The sequence below is a fragment of the Oratosquilla oratoria genome, chromosome 11 (genome assembly GCF_046742065.1).
Source record: "Oratosquilla oratoria isolate Oo_2021 chromosome 11, ASM4674206v1, whole genome shotgun sequence".
Taxonomy (NCBI): Eukaryota; Metazoa; Arthropoda; class Malacostraca; order Stomatopoda; family Squillidae; genus Oratosquilla; species Oratosquilla oratoria.
In genome coordinates, this window is record NC_134787.1 from 1959771 (window position 1) to 1985741 (window position 25971).

The 25971-nt window shown below is 36.2% G+C and overlaps 1 protein-coding gene across 4 annotated transcripts in view; it reads left to right on the forward strand.

Moving 5' to 3' along the window:
* The window catches only part of LOC143029549 (protein-lysine N-methyltransferase EEF2KMT-like), a 32781-nt gene extending 7058 nt beyond the window's left edge, over nucleotides 1–25723 (forward strand). For 3 of the 4 annotated variants that reach the window (XM_076192213.1, XM_076192214.1, XM_076192211.1), the window contains 6 exons: nucleotides 4885–5028; nucleotides 13270–13461; nucleotides 14755–14979; nucleotides 15924–16032; nucleotides 24144–24278; nucleotides 25601–25723. In XM_076192213.1, coding sequence (XP_076048328.1) covers nucleotides 4885–5028; nucleotides 13270–13461; nucleotides 14755–14979; nucleotides 15924–16032; nucleotides 24144–24278; nucleotides 25601–25701 — 906 coding nt within the window. In that variant the 3' untranslated portion in view covers nucleotides 25702–25723. Of the gene's footprint in view, nucleotides 1–4884; nucleotides 5029–13269; nucleotides 13462–14754; nucleotides 14980–15923; nucleotides 16033–24143; nucleotides 24279–25345; nucleotides 25458–25600 lie in introns of all 4 variants that reach the window. The other variant, XM_076192212.1, reaches the window with a different exon arrangement.
* The last annotated feature ends 248 nt before the right edge of the window (nucleotides 25724–25971 follow it).

Sequence of the window (25971 nt, forward strand, 5' to 3'; positions counted from 1 at the left end):
AAGCCCTGGCTTGATCAGCAGCCATACAGTAGGCTATTTAGGTCCAAAGTTTTGTTTTCAGGTAGTTGTTGCCCGATTGTGTGAGAGAGCAAACCATTGATGAAAGAATCCTGTATGTAGTCATCCTGATCCTGTGAAGCAGTAATAGCCTTAAAGTTATAATCCTTGCTGAGCAGCTGAAGCTCTTGTAGATACTCATCTATTGTCTCCCCTTCATGCTGCCTATGAGTAGGCAATAAATGTCATGCAAACACTTCATTTTTGGGCTTGACATAGAGGTCTGAGAAGATTTTTAGCTAATTCATAGGTAGTACAGTTTGCAATGTATCCATACACAGTTGGAGAGACAAAATTGATCAATGTATCCAGCTTGTTAGGATTAAGGTTTGTGATGGACTCCATGAATACAGAAAAAGTATGATTCCAGTGATTCCATTCTTGTGCAGCAGTAGGTGAGTTGGTCTATTGGGTCTCAGGAACTTGTCCATCTTCAGATCAGATGCAGCTTTTTGGTTGATTAAATTGAGTTATTTTCAAAGAATACTTAGAACCTTTCTTTAGGCTTTATTCAACCAAAAAATCATTAGCACAGCCTGAGAACAAAACAGAAAACAATATAAGAAAATATACTCATTTTAACTAGGTTAGCAAGTATGGATCACATGAAGAATCATCACCCCAGACTTCGACAGGGTGACAATTCTTCATGTGGGCCATCCTAGGGTGACACTTTTTCATGTGGGTCATCCTGGGTTTACGATTCTTTGGTTGTTTAAGTTGATGAAAGTAAGCATAACCCCCATTCAACATAACCTAACCTAGCCTAATTTAACCCAACCTAACCTAACCCAGCTTAACCTAACCTAGCCTAACCTAACTCAGCCTGACTTAACCTAATCTTTACTCCATTGTTGATATTTGGCATACTGAGGTGACAATTCTTCAGGTGGGATCTTATTGGGTGACGATTCTTCATGTGGGCATTCTAGGGTGACAATTCTTCATGTGACCTGAAAGTACTATTAGATTTATAAAGCCCAGATCTCTACAATATATATCAATCAAATCAGCCATCCTGAGTCCACTGCTAAATAAAGGCCTCCTTCATAGCACTCCATGATTCACATGACCATGCCAATCTCTGCTATGTCACTCCTGCAAACTGGTCTCCCCCTTCCATGCTTCCTATCTCAAAGTGTCCACTCAGGAACACACTTGTTCCATCGCTCATCAGTTGTTCACACTAACTTACGTGCCCAATTTCACTTCCTCTCTTTTACCGCCACAATATCTTTCACTTAGCTCTCTTACCCAACTTGCTCTCTTTCAGTCTCTCAGCATTATTCCCATCATTGATCTCTCCATTCTCCTCTGTGCAGTCCTTAGCTTTGTTTCCATTGACTTCATCAGTATCCAAGTCTCGCACCAGTAGATTATTGCTGGCAGAATGCACTGATTGTAAACTTTACATTTCAAACATAAAGGTAGAGAGCCTCTCAGGATTTTATTATATTTACCAAACACTTTCCAACCAATTGTAATACATCTTTTTATTTCATTATCATGATCTTTGGTTATTTTCACCATCTGGCCTAAATAGATATACTCTTCATCTTCAAGACTCTCACTATTGATTATAATTTCTTTACTTTGAACTTTCATGTTGAATATTATTTTGGCTTTACTCTTATTTTTAAATCTACTTTGAGACTTTCCTTGTTCAGAACACTCAGCATATCTTGGAAGTCTTCTGTTTCTGAAATAAGAATAATGCATACCTCCATAAGAATAATATCATCTGCAAATCTTAGGTGGTTCAAATATTCGCCATTAATCTCTAAACCTTTCTCTTCCCAACTCAACCTTTTTGAAAATCTCTTCCAAACAAGCTGTAAATAATTTGGGTGAAATTGTATTGCCTTGCCTTACTTCTTTCTTGATCTTGATTTTTGTGTATATGTAGTTGAATTATAGTGATACCTTTCACATAAATCTTTTCTAGCACCCTTATGATTTGTTTGTACCCTGCTTGCATAATAAGTTTAGTATTGCTATTTGTTCTGAGTCAAAGGCCTTTTCTAAAATCTACAAAATCAAAACAGAGCGGTATATTATATTCTGTCATTTTTTCAATTAGTTTGTTCATTGCCTGCAAATGGTCTAGAGTTGAACATCCATTCTTTAAGCCTACCTGTTCTCTTGGTTGGTTTCCATCTAAAACTTGACTTAGTCTATTTGTAAGGATCTTGGGGAATATTTTATATACATTTGGTAGCAAGCTAATTGGTTGATAGTTACTAAGGTCCTTCTGGTCTTCTTTTTTATGAACAAAGTCACTATAACATTGCACCACACTTCAGGAATGCTTTCTTGACATAAACACTGGATGTACAACTGAGCTAACTTAATATGAACTTCTTTCCCTCTGTCTTTCAACAGATCTATCGATATACCATCTTCCCCAGGTGCCTTTCCTCATTTCATATATTTTTTAGAGCAAATTCTATATTTGTAATCTCTGGTACACTACTAATGTCTACAGATGAATTTACTGACTCAACTACAGTCTTTGACGAGTAAAGCTCTTGGTAAAATTCTTCTACTCTTTTTACCATTCTGTCTCTGCATTTAATGATTTCTCCATTCCTATCTTTCAAACATATCATTTGCTGTCTTCATAAACCATGTCTGCACTCAGTCCCTTTAGTACTTTTATCTTTCTGAATAGTTTCCCCTATTTCATCCATGTTTCTCTTTCTTTTCTCTGATCTCTGTCTTTTGTTGATAAGCTTGTTTAGTTCTATTCTTTCTATTTCATCTTTCCTGTTTTTAATCTGTGGTCCTTCTTCTTTTAATTAGGTCATTTGTAGGTTTGGAGTATTTGTTTTCTCTAATACTTTTTGTACTTCCTACGTTCTCTGCCAATTCCCTAATGATATTCACTAAATTCAAATTCATATAATCGATGGTGTCTTCATTAGTTTTATGAGCTTTGAATCTATTTTTAATTTCTAACTGAAATTTCTTCTTATCCTTAACCTTTGCAAAGCTGATTTTCTTTTTTAAAACTAGTTTATTTCCCTTGGGTCTAAAAATGAATTTAGCTGTGCAACCTACCATTCTATGGTCACTACCTATGTTGACTTTATTTATGACCGTAACATTACTAACACTCTTGCTCTCATCTCCTAATATGAAATCTACTTCATTCTTTGTTGTTCCATTTGGACTTCTCCAGGTCCATTCATGACCTAAATGTTTTTGGAAGAGTGTTCATTATCCTCATGTTGTAGTTCTCTGCAAAATTGAATAACATGTTGCCTCTGTCATTTCTTTCACCTACTCCAAACTTCCCAACGTGTACTTACTTTTTCTTGATCCATTACCTGACTTAAATCATCATAGAAGGACTCAGTTTCATTGTATGAACTCTGTGAAGTTGGTGCATAAACCTGAACTACTTTTAGAGTGTACCTTTTACATATTTAAGCTACCCTGTCTGATAAACTACTGAACTTGACTACCTTACTAGCTGCCTCTTGGTTGATCAAGAATCCTACTCCACTAGATCTTTCTTTGTCCTTACCTCTATAGTAGAACAGGTGGTGACCATCTTGTAATTGTATAATTTTTTCTTCCGCTCTTTGGACTTAGCTTAGTCCTATGATGTACCACTTGATGTTATCTAGTTCTTCCATTAAACTCTCTAGCCTGTGGTCTTCTGAGAAAGTTCTTACATTGTAAATATAGATCTTAATTTTCTTTATGTTGTTTAATGTCCAAGACTTTGATCTGCTTGGACAGTGCTTATTTGCAATCAGTGGCGCACTGCCTGTAAACACATGAGGCAATGCAGTTGGACCTTTAGGAAATGATGATCCAGCAGGAACACCCTGTTTTGTTTTGGTTGTACTGTTCATGGTTGGTATGAAGGGGTTTTGGCAGTAATCTCACCTCTTTGCTGACTGGTTTCTGGTGAGATATTTCTCTGGTGTCACCTTATTCATTATATTCAGTGAATCCCTATATGGGATGGCCAATGTTCCACACTGTCATTATGACTATACAAGAATTTAAGATCAAACTGGATGCTGAAAGATACAAAAGCAGGTTACTATGATCATAGCTCTCTTCCCATAAGATACTAGGTAAATACAAAAATGGCCTAAAAGGGGGGAATGGAATAAAACCATGTGTTGATCATGAGCTACCACATGTTCAAAAATATATATTTAGCTTTGTGGTTGGGATGGTGGCAGCAAAACACAAGAACCATCTTGTGATTACTAATCAAAACAATCCAAATTAAAGTAGGATTTCCCAATCAATATTGTATAGATATGTTTGAATAATTGTCATCTCATCCATGGTGCTTAGGATTAGACACAATTTTATCTTGCCCATCCATTCATTAATAGAATAATCTATCGTAGTTGCCAAGTGTGGCAATACAATATTATGCCATGCTGGTTTCTTTACCACCTTGTCATTCCCTGCTTGTGTGACTGGCTCCTCTCCTGTGGTCTGGGAAAATACAGGGTTGCCTCTCCTCAGGGTACTGGGAATTCTGGTCATTATGAACATTGTACAGATATCCTTAACATTTATTAATTGGTTGCTAGAAATATATTTTGAAAAATCTAACTGCAGTTGGAAAGGTGTTGAGGATGATTAAAACATAGCTTTGTTTTTTTCATTGTTTACTTTTATTGATTTAATTATTTATATATTTACCTATTTATTTATATATACATGAATAATTTGATAAATAAAAGTAAACAATGTATAATAAAAAAAAAAATATGATTACCTGGGAGCTGTTGTTTCCACCAAGAGAGACCAAGGGGAAGAGATTGATTGATAACTCATTTACTCACATTTCAGAAGCTTTTCTACAACCTGGATGAAGATAAGTCCCTAGAAGTACAACAGAAATTTCTTGAGCAAACCCTTTACCATCCAATTGCTGTTGAATATCCACCAACTGCTGCATACACACGATTGTTCTTGAAAACACTTATATCAAAGGTGAGATATCTTGTGAAAGTAGAGTACAACTAGTTCATAATCTTGTAATTTGTGAATACTCTTCCAAAAACTGAATGTGTATGATTAAAATATTATCTTCAATTTTGATTTCTATATCTTATGAAAGATTCTTCTTTTGGCTGCTTCCATTAGGGGTCACTACAAGGGATCACTCATCTCTGCCATACTCTATTTTCTGGATCTTTTCTTACATTTACCACATGCATATCCTTCTTCACTACATCTATAACTTTTCAGGGGCCAATGACAGGTACCTGCATGTGATGATTCTACAAGATGGACAGCAAAACTGCCCATTTCAAAACCTGTCAAACACCTTAGGAGGTGTACCCTGAGGGGCTGACACTTGGTATCTGGACTGGGCCCAAGATACTCGTATCTATCAACTTAAACTATATTTATTACACTTTTTCACATAAGGAACTGACAATTGATGACTGCTTTCCTCTTACTATCAATTTTAGCCAGTGACAGAAACAGTCCCACACTGATATAACACAGACAACTGTCCAAAGCTTCTTCCCAAAGGTCTCTGTGGGAGGTTTTGAGGACTGTTGTCAGCCTTATTTGGGCTGTGGGTTTTCCACCTAGTGAAACTTAAAGTAACAACTGATTAAATGATTGAAAAAAGCATTTGATAAAGGATTTCACAAAATATGTGGAAGTTAGAAAACATAGGCCTTAAAGAGAATACACTGAAATGGATAAAAGACTTTTTAATTAATAGATGTATGAGAACAGTAGTGAAAGATGAAAATTTGAACTGAAAAAGAGTGACTAGTGGTGTACCACAGGGCTCATTTCTGACACCTGTAATGTTCTGTATATAAATGATATTAGTGGAATAGATCTTCATTTTCTTCATGCTATTTAACCCCCTCACTCTGGGCCAAAATCTTGTGGGCAGCATTAGCTGCCAGACGTGCGATGTTGCATCATAATACTCGCATTATAAAAAATAAAGTCACCGCTGTATTGCTTGTTCTCACTTTCACCTGTGAATTTTGATAACCATAGAAAATATGATGAAGCCAGTTTACAGAGTATGGGGGTCACGCAGGTACAATTACAATAAATATAATCAAGACATCGGCATCCTCGCGTACCCACTTGCTCCTCATGACGCCTACGTAGGCGTCATCGTATCAAAGGGGTTAATGTCCAAGACTTAGATCTGCTTTGACAGTGCTTGCTCAAATTCGGTGGCACACTGCTCGTAAACACATGAGAAAATGTGGTTGGACCTTTAGGAGACGATGATCCAACAGGAACGCCCTGTTTTGTTTTGGTTGTGCTATTCATTTCTGCTATCAAGAGGTTCTTGCAGTAATCTCACCTCCCTGCCAACTGGTTTCTGGCAAGATATTTCTCTGGTGTCACCTTATATTCGGTGAATTCCTATGTCTATAGGGTGCCCAATGGTCCATGCTGTCATTATGATGGTACCCCATATATCTATGAGGAATTTCCCTGTTTGCCATCAGGGATGTGCCAGTTAGCAGTGGGTCCTGTGACTGTGTGTGTGAGCTGCTCTTTGTCTGATCTTTCATACAAAACCTGTTTGGTATGGGTGAGCCTCCAGAGATTTCCTCTCTATTGACATAGCTTTTACAATCATTAAGATTCTCAAGCCTATCTACTATGTCAAGGTGTAAGAACTTTCTCAGAAGATCACAGGCTGGAGAGTTTAATGGAAGAACTAGACAACATCAAGTGGGACATCGTAGGACTGAGCGAAGTCCAAAGAATGGAAGAAAATTTATGCAATTACAAGAAGATCATCTGTTCTACTATAAATGTAAGGACAAAGAAAAGTCTAGTGGAGTATGATTCTTTATAAACCGAGAAGTTGCTGGTTACATAGTCAAGTTCAGTACAGGTAGTCGTCAACTTACGACCGAGTTCGATTCCGACTGACAGGTCGTAAGCCGATCTGGACGCAAGTTGTTCTTTATATACAGTATATATTATCCTTTATATATATATATATATATATATATATATATATATATATATATATATATGTATATATATATATATATATTACCCTTTAAATATTATTTTTGTTACTATATATATATATTGTATATTATGTTTAGCATACTAAAATAATCTTAGCATCTTTGAACTATATTGTATAGTATTTTTTAACCTTTTTATAATTTTATCTGATTTTCTTTGGGAATCATAGCCTAGGCCTAAGCATACTGAATAAAATCGTATCATCTTTGACCTATGATATTTGATACTGTATTTTTTAACCTTTTTATTATTTTACCATCAGACTTTCTTTAGGAAATACATGCATACTGAATAAAATCTTATCTTTGATCTATGTTGTTTGATATTCATTAACTTTTTTATAATTTTTGTTAGGAAATGTAGCCTAGGCCTACGCATACTGAATAAAGTCCTGTCATCTTTGACCTACAAATACTTTTTTGTTGGTTACATTAAAATCATTGCAAGGCAAAATTAGGAATTTTTCTTATTTCAAAACACATTCTTTTTGTTTACGTACTGTACCAAAAATATTGTTATTGACAACAGACTAGGCATAAACAAAGTTTACTGTTACATTTTATTAATCGCAAAACATGAAAATACAAAATGCTGTACCGAACATATTGTTATCGACAACAGACTAGGCATAAAAAAAGTTTTACTGTTACATTTTATTAATTGCAAAACGTATGAAAATACAAAATGCAAGGCAAAAAATTAGGATTTTTTTTTTATTTCAAAACATTCTTTTTGTTTACATACTGTACTGAACATATTGTTATCGACAACAGACTAGCCTAAGTATAAAAAAAGTTTTACTGTTACAATTTATTAATTGCAAAACATATAAAAATACAAAATGCAATGCAAAATTAGTAAACATTTTACTTCAAACAAACAAAATTAAAGAACATTTAGCTGGCTGGGAAGCTGATGCTGCCGGCAGCCTGCCAAAACTATCATACTCGTGTCTCGCGGCGTTCAGAGTAATTGTACTGCACTGCCAGGCATAACATTGCAATTCTATTATTCTATTAAATGTTAAATATTGCACTATCTTGTGGTCGCAAAGTCGATCAGTCGTAAGTCGCATAAATCATAAGTCGACAACTACCTGTAGTTTATCAGACAGGGTAGCTTGGATTGTGATTAGGCTGTGTAAAAGATACACTCTAAAAATAGTTAAGGTTTATGCACTAACTTCACAGAGTTCAGATAATGAAATTGAGCCCTTCTATGAAGATTTAAGTCTGGTAATGGATAAAAAAAAAAGTAAATACATGTTGATAATAGGAGACTTTAATGCTAAAGTGGGGAAAATGATGGGAGATGAGTCATGCATTGGGAAGTTGGGAGTAGGTGAAAGAAATGACAGAGGTGAGTTGTTGGTCAGAATTGCAGAGAACTACAACATGAGGATAATGAACACTTTCTTCCAAAAGTGTGTAGGTTGCATATGGACCTGGAGAAATCCAAATGGAACAACAAAGAATGAAGTAGACTTTATATTAGGAGATGAGAGCAAGAGCGTTAGCAATGTTATGGTCGTAATTAAAGTCAACATAGGTCAGTGGTTCCCAAGCTTTTCTGGCTTGAGGCACCCTTGCCAAGCCTTTCAGAAGTCCTCGGCACCCTTATTAGAAAATCTAAATTCTAGTTTGTCAGTATTTTGTTGATCCAACATCAGTGTAACAAGATTTTGTCCCTGGATAATAAAAAATACTCATCTTTACACTGATGCTGCTTTAATGAACAAAAATGGATGACAGAGAGAGTCGGTAATACGAAAATTATTTTTGCCCTGAATTTTGGCAGCACCCTCAGTTGATCTCACGTCACCCTTGGGTGTTGTGGCACACTGGCTGGGAACCACTGACATAGGTAATGACCATAGAATGGTAGGTTGTACAGCTAAATTCAATTTTAAAGCCGAGAGAAATAAACTAGTTTTAAAAAAGAAAATCAGCTTTGCAAAGATTAAGGATAATAAGAAAAAATTTCAGTTGGAAATTGAAAATAGATTTGAAGCTCTAAAAACTAACAAGGGCACTGTTGATGATATGAATTTGAATTTAGTGAATATCATAAGGGAATCAGCAGAGAAGGTAGGAAGTACAAAAAGTATTAGAGAAAACAAATACACCAAACCTACAAATGACCTAATTAAAAGAAGAAGGACCATGCAGATTAAAAAGCAGGAGAGATGAAATAGAAAGAGTAGAACTAAACAAGCTTATCAACAAAAGGCAGAGATCAGAGAAAAGAAAGAGAAACATGGATGAAATAGGGGAAACTATTCGGAAAGGTGAAAGTATTAAAGGGACTGAGTGCAAACATGCTTTAGGAAGACAGCAAATGATATGTTTGAAAGATAGGAATGGAAAAATCATTAAATGTAGAGACAGAATGATAAAAAGAGTAGAAAAATTTTACCAAGAGCTTTACTTGTCAAAGACTGTAGTTGTGTCAATAAATTCATCTGTAAACATTAGCAGTGTACCAGAGATTACAAAAGAAGTAGAATTTGCTCAAAAAATATGAAATGAGGAAAAGCACCTGGGAAAGATGGTATATCAATAGATCTGTTGAAAGACGCAGAGAAAGAATTTCATATTAAGTTGGCTCAGTTGTACTTCCAGTGCTTATATTAAGAAAGCATTCCTGAATCATGGTGCAATGCTGTAGTTATTTTGCTTCATAAAAAAGGAGACCAGAAGGACCTTAGTAACTATCAACCAATGAGCTTGCTATCAAATGTATATAAAGTATTTTCCAAGAACCTTACAAATAGACTAAATCAAGTTTTAGATGGAAACTAACTGAGAGAACAGGCAGGCTTTAGGAGTGGATATTTGACTCTAGACCATTTGCAGGCGATGAACCAACTAATCAAAAAAACAACAGAATACAATATACCTCTCTGTTTAAATTTTGTAATTACAAAAAGGCCTTTGACTCAGTAGAAAAAATAGCAATACTAAGCTCATTACACAAGCAGGGTACAAACGAACATACCGTAAGGGTTTTAGAAAATATTTATGCGAAAAGTACCGCTATAATTCAACTGCATAAAGATACAGAAATGATCAAGATTGTGAGAGGAGTACGGCAAGGTGATACAATTTCACCCAAATTATTTACAGCTTTGAAAGAGATTTTCAGAAGGTTGAGTTGGGAAGAGAAAGGTTTGGAGATTAATGGCAAATATTTGAACCACCTAAGATTTGCAGATGACATTATTCTTATTTCGGAAAGAGCAGAAGACTTGCAAGATATACTGAGTTATCTGAACAAGGAAAATCTTAAAGTAGGTTTAAAAATGAATAAGAGTAAAACCAAAGTAATGTTTAACACAAAAGTTCAAAGTAAAGAGATTATAATTGATGATGAGAGTCTTGAAGAAGTTGAAGAGTATAATTATTTAGGCCAGATGTTGAAAGTGACAAAAGATCATGATAATGAAATAAAAAGATGTATTACAATTGGTTGGAAAGTGATAAATATAATAAAATCCTGAGAGGCTCTCTACCTTTATGTTTGAAATGTAAAGTTTACAATCAATGCATTCTGCCAGCAATAATCTATGGGTGTGAGACTTGAAAACTGACAAAGGCAATGGAAACAAAGCTAAGGACTGCACAGAGGAGAATGGAGAGATCAATGATGGGAATAACACTGAGAGACTGAAAGAGAGCAAGTTGGGTGAGAGAGCATACTAGAGTGAAAGATACTGTAGAGGTGGTAAAAGAGAGGATGTGGAATTGGGCAGGTAAGTTAGTACGAATAACTTATTAGCGATGGAGTAAGTGTGTAACTAAGTGGACGCCATAAGATGTGAAGCGTGGAAGAGGAAGACCAGACAGAAGGTAGAGAAAAGAGATTGTGAAGTTTCCAGGAGTGACGTGGCAAAGTTTGGCGCAGTTGTGTTAATCATGGAATGCTATAAAAGAGGCCTTTGTTTAACAGTGGACTCAAAATGGTTGATTTGATTGATTGAGTAGAATAGATAGGTATGCAAACTTATTTGTAAATGATACCAGGATCATAAAGAAAGTGAAAAACAAAGAGGATTGGAAACTACCACAGGAAGACCTAGATAAGAATAGAGCCAGGAGTGGAAAATTAATTTCAATATAAAGAAATATAAAATCTTGAAACTATGTTAGAGAGAGAGAGAGAGAGAGAGAGAGATAGAGAGAGAGAGAGAGAGAGAGAGAGAAGACCAATGAGAAAATATAAAATGGGAGATTATTTAAGAGCAAAGTCAAAAGAAAAAAAAGGTAGATTATAATCAGTGATAATTAATCTATCACCAGAGTCATGTAAAGAAAATAATAGGTGAGACATAATTTGCTGGAAAATATAAGATTGCCATTTCATAAAATGGAAACATGATGAAGAAAATCATATGCTGTCTGATTCATCCCAGGCTGGAATAAGCAGCATTGGTGCGTTTACCACACCTATAAAAAGATTCAAGGAAAATAACATTCTAAAGACAACCAAGGTGATTCAATGCCTAAATGACAAGAAATATGAGGTAAGATAAAAAAATAAAAAAAATAAAATAAAAACTCAGATTAGTTGTAGAAACCCCTTCCCAACACACACATGTGAAATACAAAGGCAGGGACACCATGAGTGTAGCTCCCCTTCCCACAAGATACAACTAGGTAAATACATGCTTGCTCTGCCATCACTCTGCACTGTCACTCAGGCAAACACCATCACTCAGGTCATGGTAATATATATATATATATATATATATATATATATATATATATATATATATATATATATATATATAAATATATATAAAATATATATATATATATATATAATATATATTTATATATATATATATATATATTTTTATATATATATATATATATATATATATATATATATATATGCTAATAAGAACACGGGTACTTGTTCACTTATGCAAAGTAGACCACTTGGAAAAAGAAACTAACAAAGCAGAGCACTTTTGTATATTACATCTTCAGTGCAAAAGTACATAGTAATAGAAATGCATAGATTATATATACATGTAAAAAGGCACAAAGACAATTTGAATAAGGGTAGCGGACAATTACCCCCTGGAAGGCGGAAGGTCAATGTCAATACACTAATGATGTTGGGGGGACGTGAGGTCACAGTCGTAAGGGTCAATGCGTCCACTAATGATGGTAGGGCGACATTAGGTCACAGTCGCAGGACTACATTTTATCTGATATTATTTTGCTTATTTCTTGACAGATAAAATTATCAGGTTTATATAAGCCCTTGTGTGGGTTGGTATTTTGATCACTGGTGGTATGGATCAAACTACAGTCTATTAATTTTCTTGCTATTATGTTGTTAGTATAATAGATTGCCTGGGCATTACTGAAAACAACTGGATGATTATTTAATTCAATATGCTTGAATATTCCACTAGAATTATTGCCATCCCTAACATTTTTCTTGTGTTGTTCAATTCTAATGTTTAAGGGTTTGGCAGTTTGACTTATGTAAAATTGATTACACATTTTGCAAGGAATTTTATAAATGCATCCTTTTTTAATTTCAAAACTATTGTTGATGAGCTTATGTTTTACTGTACTATAATTTTTAAAAACTACCTTTATTTTAAATCTTTTTAATAATTCTGTGACACTTAACAAAATTTCTTGAAATGGCAAAATTAAAACATTATGATAACTAAAAGGTGATTTAGGCTGAGGAGTAAAAAATTATTTCCTTGCAAAATTGTAAGCAATATTAAGGAATTGTTTAGGGTATTTTAATTCTAGCCCAATGTTAAAAGCATTTCTGATTTTGTCATCAATAAACTCGGACTACAAATACGAAAAGCTCTTAGAAACATTGAAGAAAAAACTGAATGTTTAATATTATTTGGATCGGAATAATAATAATGAATATATGAGCTTACATTGGTTGGTTTACGATATACTTTAAATTTAAGGCTATTGTCATGACGTAGGATAGTGCAATCTAAGAAAGGTAAAATTGTACCTTACCTTTCTTAAATTGTACCTTTCTTAAATTGTCACCAAAGTCCCTAAAGTGTTGACTGCATAAAGCGTATGCAATCAGTACTCCATATAGGGAACTAGGCTTCAGCCAGGGTATTTTATTGGTTAAGGAAAACCCGTTTAGTCATTGTGAAACAGGTATCACTAACCAGGAGTTACTGATAATTTTTCTCAGCTTGAGGATTTGGGCCATACTGTGGATGAGGAGGTCTACTGTGCCTATACACGCCTGCTGGCCTGCAGCCAGGGACAGGAAGATGATCTTTCTTACTTCCGCACCTACTTTGTAACACCAAGCATCATCATCACTATGCATGAGACAGGTCAATTGGTGGCAGACGGCACAACAGGACTCTACACATGGGAGGTAAGCTATAGAGAGGGCAGATATAATATTGAGAGGGTGATGAACCATAGTTGGATCAATAGCATGTGGATGCTGAGTAGTATTTCCCTTCCCTATAGATTCCAGGAAGATATTTCTATTGATTTATTTGTTTATATATAATTGTTTCTAAATACCATTATCTTCCATTTTGACTTGGCTCCCCTTTTTATAAACAGCATTGTTCATCTCTGCTAATGTTGAACACTATATAATTTGGAAACACCAAATTACTTCATTCTATTTTACACTGTTGAGACCTGTGTCCAACCCTTCAGAACATAGAAAATAAAATTGTCTGGCTTAAAAAAAATTGTAAAATGTCTCATTTATGAATTAAAACCAAACTGTTGTATTGGTTAATTTATAGCAGTGAATTTTCAACCATGGGTAATTACATTTTGAAGTATTTTGATAGAGAAATTTGAAAAGAATATAATAGTCTTTTGGAAGGAAGTGAAACAAGCGGGAGGATGAATCAGGTCAAGAGAAAAATATAAGAGGTGTAGACAGAAATATGCCAGAGGAAGTGAGGGTAGGAAGGGGAAGATAGGTAGAGTATTTAAGGGATTTTATTGAATGTAATGTAGAATAGGAAGGGTTTGACTGTGTCAGTGGGAGATGTCAAGAAAATGACTGATGAAGAGGAAAATAACAGGACTATAGGAAAAGATACAAAGAGCATTGTAAGTGATGAAGGCTGGTTAGGAACCTGGGTGTCAGATAAAGGGAGGAGTAGTTATAGTGAATTGGTTATTAAGACTTTAATGTGTGCCTGATGGAGGGAAATGTGCCTCTAGACTAGAGAAATGCTTGTATAGTTCCACTGTACTAGGGAAAAAGGGACAAATATGAATGCAGTTGATTTAGAGGGATTAGTCCATCCATTAAGTGTATGGGGTCATCCTCAGTCATCCCCTCCTGTTCACTCCATCCATCTGTGCCTTCCACACTTGCTAATCTTTCTTCACTCTTTCTTCCAAAGTGTCCAAACCATCCCAAAAATTCTTTCATCAACCCTATCTGCCATCTCATTTTCCACCCCCTTTCTCCTCCTCACCTTGTATTTCATTCTATCCAACCTAGTAACCTCTACCATACTTCTCAAACACATTTAAACTTAAGTGAATAGCTTAATATTAGCAAGAATAAAAGGAAAATTGCCAACTGGTATGGGAGGGGTTAAAATCATGTTAATATACTTGAAGATGAAATAGGTGTGGGCAATAAAGATTAAAAGAAGTTATGAAATGGATAATGAATTGTGATTTACAGGCTGGACATGTAATGAGCCAGTGGTGTCTGGACAATGCTCATATCTTCACTGGTAAGAAAATTCTCGAGCTTGGTGCTGGGCTTGGGTTGTTGGGATTGGTTGTGATCAAAGGCTGCCAGCCTGCTGGGTACACCTTCAGCGATCACCACCCTGCAGTTTTGAAGGCCTTGTCTGGCAACCTGACTCGGAACCTTGGAGGTCATACCATCTCTTCTTCTGATAAGGTAATTTGAACTGGGAGCTGCTGTGAAGGGTAACTGTAGAAGGAAGCAGTGGTTCAATGGCTATCATGTTCATATTCTTAAGAGACACTCAAATACCGTAATGGCTAAAGTGATATATCATACTGATTCACATATTTTTTCCCTAATCTGGTCTCTATATGAACCAGGAAATCAAGTGCCAATGAACCAAAACTTTAACAATATTCAATTTATTTTCATCATCCTACAATATTAAGTTTTTGTAGTTTAGGTAGCATGCTAAGACTGTACATTAAAGTGGCACCAAGGATTGTATTCTGTATAAAAAAAATAGAAACGAAATACAGCTGTATAACTTTGCATGAATGTTGCCACCATCATAGAGATTTTTTTTAAATATTTACCTAAAATTTGCTCATGTACCAGAATTTTTCTGAATGTCGCTGGTGACGCTCCCTTAAAGGAATTTAATTGCCCAGAGTTGAATTTAGCTTTGGTAATGAACTGGTGTAATTTTCACTCTAAGCAAGGTGGCTAATTGTACATTGTTCAATTATCAGAAAGATGGTACCAGTAAGAAATTGAAAACATGCAGGTTTTATATTCTAATCTGTAAATAACTATTAGATATAACTGTGATTAATGGGTGGGGGTAAGTGCATGCCTTGGCTGACTACATCCCTTGTAAGGGGGAAGAAGCCTTATTGATATATAGATTAACTATGTTAGTGGCAAGAGCATAACATAACTTACAGTTGTTAATGTAATTTGTAAACTTTTTTTGTACGGTGTGTTTGGGGTCTCTTCTGTATGGTGCAGCTGATTATATATGACCCCCCAACTTCCCCACTTCCACCCCTGTCAAAGCACTGTCCACACAGTTGGTGTAGATTACATACTTTTTTGTGCTGAAAAAATGGGTATAGATTTGCATCCTCCAGTGACCATTATATATTTTGTCTTAGACCACTGACCTGCATCTGGAATATGAGGGGACCACAGAAGTGGACCTTATCTCACTTGACTGGGAAGATGACTGTAGTCACCATGGATACGACATCATACTTGGAGCAGGTAAGACTTTTTTTATAGAGAAAAAACATTATCATTATTATCATTAATGTTATTATTATTATTATTATTATTATTATTATTATTACTATTATTATTATTATTATTATTATTATTGTTTTTTTATTATTATTATTATTATTATTAAAATGGAAAAAAATGGGAGATAAGCCAGTTGTTATACCTGGCTTCACAAAATCCTTCCACTTATTTATTTTTGTATGAAGAAGGTTTACAATTTATCATTTGCTATCTATCTGAATCTTAGAAATGAGCATAATTTGTGATGGCACTGCCTTCTTATGCCAATCACTGCAAATTGTTCCGTTTGTGTACTCATACACTGTACTATGCAGCAATATCCTGTAATTGATAAATTTATCAGAAGTAACCTATCATAATCCTATATCTCATTATCCAACTTAAGATGACCTAATGGTGGTCGAATTCGACATCAAGTTATGTATTGGCACCATAAGATGGTAAGGATAGTTACAATATTATATAACTCTCACAAGGATACATGGACTAACATTACCTAACACAACTTATATAAGCTACTGTATTACACTTCCCACTTTTGACTCCATTCCCAGACTTTATCCAGGTCTCTCTGTAGTGATTCACAGCCTTCCTCAGTGCTTTAGTGGTTTTGCATCATCTGCAAAGAAGTTCATATGACATTCCACACCTTCATCCATGTCATTTATATATATGGCAAACATTATCGGAGCCAATACATAACCTTGTGGGACTCCACTTATCATTTCTTTGAGATGAAATGCCTGAGAAGTATGATAGGGGATACTAGATTGGATAGAGTGAGAAATGAGGAAGTGAGGAGGAGAGCAGGGGTGGAAAGGGAGTTGGGAGATAGGGTTGATGAAAGAGTATTGGGATGGTAGGGGATACTAGATTGGATAGAGTGAGAAGTGAGGAGGAGAACAGGGGTGGAAAGGGAGTTGGGAGATAGGGTTGATGAAAGAGTATTGGGATGGTTTGGACACATGGAAAGAATGAGCGAAGAAAGATTAGTAGGTGTGGAAGGCAGATGTGGAAGGAGTGAACATGAGGGGGCGACCAAGGATGAGATGGATTGATGGGTAAAAGGGTTATTAGGAAAGCAGGAAATGTCTGTGGAGAAAGTAAGGAAGGGAGAAGACAGAAAATAGGGGTGAATGAATGGGTTTGTATGGATGATGCTGTGATGCAAGGAAGGGAGTGGGTGGTGGATGGGGGATAAAGGAGTATGTGTGAATGATATTTTGACACAGCCCAAAGGGATTTCTCCCAGTCTCTCTTTTTCTGCATGAGGTGATGGAGATGGGAGGTTGCTGATTAAATGAAGCACCCTTGTTGTGAATGTGCTGTGTTTTGCTACATTGCTTCTGACTCAGGGCAATGGATGAGATATATGGATGACCTGTCATCCAGGAGGAACCAAGATAAGAGGGAGGGAGGGGTGGTGAATGGGAGTGGAGTATGTTGGGATGGAATGGGTGGGAGTCGATTCTACTCCTTTGTATTTTGGCTACCTCCCTGGTAAGGGGGAAAAACCATTGGTATATGTATTATTATTATTATTATAAAGATGATAATAGTAATACTCCGTGTGGGATAATGGCTGCATGTTATTGTGAGGTAAAAATCTGCTCCATAGAATGCAAATCATACTTTAGGATCTATATAGGATGCCCCTACAGACCAGAGCCACATAATTTTATCTGTGGTCGAGGAAATCTCTATTCATAGAGAAATGATGCTACTTTATTATACTGCAACTGTCCCTCCATTATGCTGGCCCCCACTCTTAACCCCTTCGATATGATGACGCCTACGTAGGCGTCATGAGGAGCAAGTGGGTACGCGAGGATGCCGATGTCGGCGTCTTGATTATATATATTGTAGTTGTACCTGCGTGACCCCCATACTCTGTAAACTGGCTTCATCATATTTTCTATGGTTATAAAAATTCAAGGGTGAGAGAACGAGCAATACAGCGGTAACTTTATTTTCTATAATGCGAGTATTATGACACAACATCGCACGTCTGGCAGCTAAAGCTGCCCGCGAGATTTTGGCCCGTAGTGAAGGGGTTAATATCTTGTACCACTTATCTGAATATTTATTTTCTTTTTTGTCAAACCCCATGGTAGGGGAGAGAGAATACTGCCACCATGTGTTCCTATTTGAATTGTAAAATGTAAAGAAAAAAATGGGACGGGGATAGGACTAGGCATCCTATTCTCTGTAGTCCCAAAGGGGACATTCCTAAAAAAAGCAAAGGCATAAGAGGATCTGGGAGGAGTTTTCCAACCAGAACCCAAAGGTTTGGGTCTTTGTGCATGGATGTGGTACAGATGAGAGTAAAAGGGAAGAGATAGGTAGTATGTTTGTGAGAAGATGGATGTGTTGGCATTGAGTGAAACTAAGTTGAAAGGGAGAAGCAAGTTTGAATTTGGGAGTGTATTTGGGAGGGTATTAGGAGTGAAGAGATGATGAAGGAAAGAAGGGGTGGCTATACTAGTAAGTGAAGAGATAGGTAAGTGTGTGGTGGAGTGGAATGAGGTTTGTTCAAGGTTAATGTGGATGAAGGTGAAAGTGGGAAGAGAGATGTATTTATCTAGTTGTATCTTACAGGACCTATCCAAGAGTTGACACCTTGACATGGTGGATAAGCTTGAGAATCTTAATGATTGCAAAAGTTATGTTGATAGAGAGGAAATCTCTGCAGGGTCACCCATATTGAACAGATTTTGTAAGAAAGATCAGACAAAGAGCAGCTGATATGTTAGAAAAATCGGAATGGAGAAATCATTAGATGTAGAGACAGAATGATAAAAAGAGTAGAAGAATTTTACCAAGAGCTTTACTCATTGAAGACCATTGTTGAGTCAATAAATTCATCTGTAGATGTTAGTAGTGTACCAGAGATTACAAGGAAGAAGTAGAATTTGCTCTAAAAAATATGAAATGAGGAAAAGCACCTGGGGAAGATGGTATATTGATAGATCTCTTGAAACATGCAGGGAAAGAAGTTCATATTAGGTTGGCACAATTGTACATTGTACACCCAGTGCTTACGTCAAGAAAGTGTTCCTGAATCATGATGTAATGCTATAGTTAATTTGCTTCATAAAATAAGGAGACCAGAAAAACCTTAGTAACTATCAACCATTTATCTTGCTATCAAATGTATATAAAGTACAGACACTCCTCTACTTATGTTCATTCGTTTTACGTTTTATCGATCTTACGTTTGAAGTGACTGTAAAAAAAAATTGTAAATTTTTTTTTTTGAGTGAATTTTTTAGTTTAGCGCGCTCTCCGTAGTTCAAACGATACTTACGCATGATGCTGCATCCATTGTTTACATGGCACAAACGACAGACTGAACATGCCTTGCCTCCTCCTCCTCCCCCTCCTCCTCCTCCACCATCTCAATTTATGTTGCTTGAATTTAATTTATTTGAAATTAATGTTATTATTTTACAATGTTATGTTTATAGTTAATGATTTAGGGGTGTTTTATATAATACGGTAATAGAATTTATGGATGTATAGTACAGTAACAACTTACGTTCATTTTCACGTTACGTTCGGCCGTTCGGAACCTAACTAAAACGTAAGTTGAGGAGCGTCTGTATTCTCCAAGATCCTTACAAATAGACTAAGTCAAGTTTTAGATGGAAACCAACTGAGAGAACAGGCAGGCTTTAGGAGTGGATATTCGACTCTAGACCATTTGCAGGTGATGAACCAACTAATAAAAAACAAATTACAATACAATATACCTCTCTATTTAGATTTTGTATATTATGAGAAGGCCTTTAACTTGGTAGAAAAAATAGCAATACTAAACATATTACACAAGCAGGGTACAAACGAACAGATCGTAAGAGTTTTAGAAAATGTTACACACAGGTACAGCCGACATACGAATCGCCCAAAACTTCACATCAACCAAAAATTATTCAACCACAAGAAAATATTTTTTTTTAACAGGATTGTTTATTACAATCGGAATTAATGACAATCAGGAATTAATGAAAAAAAATTGAGATCATTGTCAGGAAAAGAAAAAAAATCGCAATTCCGATTTAAATCGGAAGAATATCATGCCTGTGTATAGTTCCACTTTACAAAGGAAAAGGGGACAAGTGTGAGTGTACTAGTTTCAGAAGGATCAGTTTATTGGGTGTGGATGGGAAGGCTTATGGGAGGGTTTTGATTGAAAGGAATAGGAGAGGAACAGGGTGAGTAATTGGTGAAGAACAGTGTGGGTTTAGAACAGGTAGGGATTGTCTGGATTCAGATTTTTTGTGGTAAGGTAAATATGTGACAAAGCTTTAGGAAAAGGTAAGGATGTATTTTGGGCCTTTATGGATTTGGAAAAGGCTTATGACAGGGTAGACAGGAAAGCACTGTGGGAAGTATTGTATATATATATATATGGGATAGGAGGAAAGCTGTTAAGAGCAGTCAAGAGTTTTATGAGAGTAGTAGAACCTGTGTTAGAATTAGAAATGGAGAATGAGTAGTTTGAGGTAAAGGTAGGACTTCACCAGGGATGTGTCATGTCCCCTTGGTTGTTGAATTTATACATGGATAGGGTGGTGAGAGAGGTAAGTGCAAGGGTAATGGGCTGGGGTTGGAGATGGTTAAAGAAAATGGAGGAAAGTGTGAGATAAACCAGTTGTTGTTTGCTGATGACACAGTGCTTGTAGTGGGATCAGAGGAGGGATTAACCTCTTACCCAGCAAGGACGAGTAAACTCGTCTTCACCCAATTTTTCTTTTTCAGAGTGCAATGAGTAAACTCATCCAAACATGATGTTTCAGAAACAGGGACAGACGAGTATAATCTTTGAATTAGGACCCTTCTCAAATGTCAATGAGTATACTTGGTGAATTGTACATCTGTTGTCTCTTCCGCCTCATGATGCATTTGTTAACAATAAGATATCAGTCAAATGAAGCAGACTTATTGCTTTTGAGCACATACACTCCTTTTTTTATTTTTTATAAATTATACCCAGATTTCGAGCTCAGAAGATGAGAATGAATATGAAACTTCAATTAGAAGTTTGAATACATCAAATGAGAGTACAAGTTCATCTAACGATGGTTATTCTCTCTCAAATGAGGAGGAAGAGGAGGATTTACAACATTGGTGTGGACATGATGTGTTTGAACAAAACATGCTTCCTTCACCACCATGCTTCCTATTCACTGGAAATCCTGGATTATCAATTGTAAAATAAGATATTAAAAAGAGGAAAACAAGTGTGTTATTTCCAAGTTATCTCATTTTTGCTGGAAATGGTATCTTTAAAATAAAATTTCAAGTAAAATTTTGGGGGTAGATAAAAATAAAAGTTATTTCCATAATCAGCATGGAGAAGGGTTGTGTATGGATGATGCTGTGATGCATGAGAGGGAGTGGATGGGGGATGGGGGTGAGGGAGTATGTATGAGAAATAAATTGATGCAGCCTGAAGGGATTTCTCCCCGTCTTCTCCTTTTCTGCATGAGGGGACGGAGAGGGGGGTTGCCAAATAAATAAAGCGGCCTTGCTGTGGATGTGCTGTGTCTTGCGACACTGCTTCTGACCCAGGGCAGTGGACAAGATGCAGTGATGATCTGTCATCCAGGAGGTGCCAAGATAAGGGGGAGGGAAGAGGGTAGAGGGGAGTGGAGTATGTAGGGGAAGGAATGGGTGGGAGTGGTTTCTGTGCCTTTGTTTTTTGGCTACTTCCCATATAAGGAGGAAAAAAGCCTTTGGTATATGTATGTATGTATTTACATATCTATAGAATAATAGAATAGTTTTGGTTAATCCATACATTTTTCTATTATGTCTTTTTCATAGTTTCTTTTTTCTTCCCTGCATATTTTTACATATTCATTCCTTTGATTAATATGTATGTGCCACTTTCTAGATTTTTTGTCTTTTCTCCATATTTTCCAAGCCTTATCTCTTCTATCTTTTGCTTCACTGCACTTTCTGTTAAACCAGCACTTAACATACACTTTTTCCTGTTTTTGCTTTGGGACATATTTATCCACGCCTTTATAGATTTTCATCAGAATCATCCATTTTTTTTCCATTTGTTTCTTCCTTGTAGAATTTTTCTCAGCTTGCTTTAAGAATTTTTTTTCCTAAGTTCCTCAAAGTCCATTTTACTATACATCAGTCTTCCTTTTCTGTGTTTCTTATTTCTCTTTATATTTCCTCCTTTAGTTCTAACTCAAGTAGAATATGGTCACTCTTCCCAATTGGTGTCTTGTATTCAGTTTTGTCCACAATTTCAGATCCTGATGTAAATAGTAAATCTAGCCTTGTTGGTTTTTCAGTATTTCTAAATCTATTGTTTCCTTTTACCCATTGTGTCATCCTTCAGCATCTCGTTTGATGAAAGTCTTGTATCATCTAACATTTTCGAATAATCTTGAAGACCCCATTTTTGGGGGCACATAAATCACTGCAAACTGTCTGCTTTTCATGTCACAACTATTATTGTGATCATCTCTACCCTGTTCTTCTCTCCATATGTAACTTTCGTCACATTTAGGTTTTTCTTAACCAGGAACATGACTCCACCCTGTTTCTCCTCTCTATTTCTAAGCCAGTGATTATATAACCCGTGTCCAACACTGTTTGTTAATAGAGGACCTCTTGATTTTGTCTCCACAAATCCTATTATGTCTGGTTTTTCTTCTGATAGGTAATGATTTAGTTTGTTTAATCCTGAGATTAATCCGTCTATATTGGTATCAGCTAGTTTTAATTTCCTACTACCTCCATCTCATTCTTTGAACCTTTCATTTTCTTTTCTTAAATGTACCATTTTTACAGTCTCATGTCTAGCACTCTCCAATAGAAGTGGATTTTCTCGATCTCCGTTCTTTTCTCATTCTTTTTCTTTAGTTTCACTTCTTAACATCTTATCTCTTTCCCTTCCCTCATCATTCATGTCTCTTTTTATCCATATACTTTTGTAGTGTTTGCTTTTTGCTAATTTTTCTGTTTTTGCTAAAATTTCTTCCACTGCCATTTGTGACCTTAATTTGATCTTTAGGGGTCGAGTTTTTCTTATGCATATTTATCCATTCTGTGCACTTCCAGTCTGCCCCACTGGCCATCTTGTCTTCACAACCCATACAACTCCCCCTCATCCATCACATTTTACAACAGCTAGTCACAACTCAAGAACACTCTCTTACCATAAACTTTCTGTGGATTCCCTTCCATGTTGGAATTGCTGCCAGTGAAAAGGCAGGTCACCTTGCCAAAAATGCCTGTAAACTGCCACTGCCTGATGATACCATACCCTCCCCCTCTGCTACAAGATCATACACTCTGCCATTCTTCTAACCACTCTCCACCGCATGAATGCAGAGCATGCACCAAAGATATCAATACAACATTACGACCACTTCTATCTCTTCCTCTAGAAGTATTCCAGGCATGGAGTCCTTGTACGCAGACACAATATCATGACTGCACATCTTTGCCTGGGTTAGAGACCACTGTGGCGAGTCTCTGAGGTGGGGGATGTACCACACTACCCCATTTGCAAGCTATGCAAGTCCCAACGCCAACAGTCTTCACCACTACTGCCTTGAATGTCCCTCTGTAAGAAACCTATTGCCCCAAAGACAAGACTTGATACATGTGTGTCACTTTCTCTTAACTGACAATAATCTAGACACTGTGAGGGGTGGATGCATATTTTAACATAGCCACCTCCTTTATAAAAGGGAAAAAAGCCTTTTAGTATGTATATATACCCTTCAGGCACTGAATTGTTGCCTCACCCCATGTTTTTTTTTGTTGAAAACCTATGGTCTTACAGTAACTAGCAACATTCCATGGGTTCTTCTCTTGATCTTTGTAGGGAGACATGATGTACTATTGTGTATGGTAAGTTTTGTTATGCTTAATTGCTCATGACATGAAGGGCAGAGAGATAATCTCATTTGATTCTTCCTTTTGGTTTAGGGGCTAGATAAATTACTAGTAACAGGTGGGTTGGTGACCCCTGTTTTGTGAATAATAAGTCTAGTGTATGAAGAAAAGATAATGTGTGTTTTTCTCTTCTTTCCTTACAGATTTAATTTTTGATAAGAGTTCCTTTAAGGCCCTGACCGGGACACTCAAGGATCTTCTGGGTCCAAAGAAAATTGCTTATTTTGGTTGCACTCTTCGCAATAAGGACACATTCGATCTCTTTAAGGAAACTGTAGGTAATGTATAAGAGTCTAGAACCTAACTGCCTTAGAAAAGCACATCCATTCATGTTGACAATTGGTTAATCAGTGCCCCTAGCTATTTCTTTCAGGAGATCAATGGCATCCAGTAAATTGGCCACAGCTACTGGTTCATCCCATAAGTAATTTTGTGAAGAGATATTGTGTTGCTGTGTGGAAAGGGTGAATGTAGTGTAGGATAAGGTGCTCTGTGTCTTGTGTGTGGCGGTTGCATCTGTATTCACCTAATTGTAGTATACAGGAAAGGAGTAATTCTCATTGGGTCCCATCTCCTACTTTCCAATTTATCATATTTGGCCTCAAGTTCATGTAAGGTTCTAACTTGGTTTATATCCTTAATTTCCAATTATGGTATTTTAATTTTAATTCATGCATTTTTCCAGCTTGGGGTCTATCTTCTTCTAAGCTATTCCAAGTATTTATGCATCTGAATGGAAAACTATTTCTTCACATCTTTTATCATTAAGTCTTTTTTAATTTGTTCTCATGACTCAAGCCCTCTTATTATTAATCAAGAGATCTCTTCTGTTGATGTAGTCTGTCCCCTTTAGTGACCTGAATACTGTAATCATATCACCTCTTTGATCTTTCAAAGTTGGCATACCTAATGCATTTATTTTCTTTTTATAAAAGCACTGGCAATAGGTATCTATTTCCAGGTCAATTCTTTATTGCATGCCTGTGATTCTATTGAGTATTAGTTTTTCCATCAGTTTAGAGATAATAGAAAGGAGTGATGGACTTACAAGATGCTGATTGGTCTCGTGTACTGATGGAGATTATGTATATTCCATATTGCTGGAATCCTGTAATGTTTAAGACAAACTGGATATGGATAACACTGTATATCAATTTCACTGCTGCTGTGCCTTCCATATCAATATATTTCATTTAGTGTTTTGAAATTTTTGTCTTTTCCCCCCTTGAACTTGTGAGTTCTTTTGGCTTTTGACAGCATTTTTTTGTTTGTTTTTGCTGGTAAAATGTGGGTTGATCTTTCTGTTAATTTTAATAATTTGTATGTTCTTTATTGTCTTTTTTAGTGAGGATCTTTGTTTCATGGGTGTTGTTTTGCTACACTATGACAAACATGAGATATCTGGCTTTCTTGAGAGCTCAAAACTTGAAAATTATATTGAATTAGATATATCAGAGGTGGGATAATATTGGAGTTTGTCACAATCCTGTATAACCAGTAATTGGTAATGATTCATAGATAAATGCCAGTAGTAGGTAACTTAAGTAATTTGAGGATTTTCTTTTTTGTCAATAACATTTTACTGATGATATTTTTACAGTGTCAAGTGGGCTGGTGTGTAAGGTGGAGAAGTGCCTGGATTACCAAGTCTCTCAGTCACAGCCCAGAAGTACTGTCTGTATTTTGAGTATCTCAACTTAATAAAAGTCATGTGTAAACCTGTTGTGCCCTCTTGAGGTACTTGTTTATGTGAATCCTTAAGTGACAAGGGGTTCCCCTGAGTTGAATAGAATTGGCTGGCAGTAAACAGAAAATATGGGTAAAGAGAATTGCCATGAGTTACAATGGGGTTCTCAAACTTTTCAAGGTGGTACACCCACATGCAAAGCACACATTCTTTCTCCCAAACTGCTACCACTAGGCGTACTGTAGCTACTGAAACTTACTCTGATTATTACTGTGATTATGTTC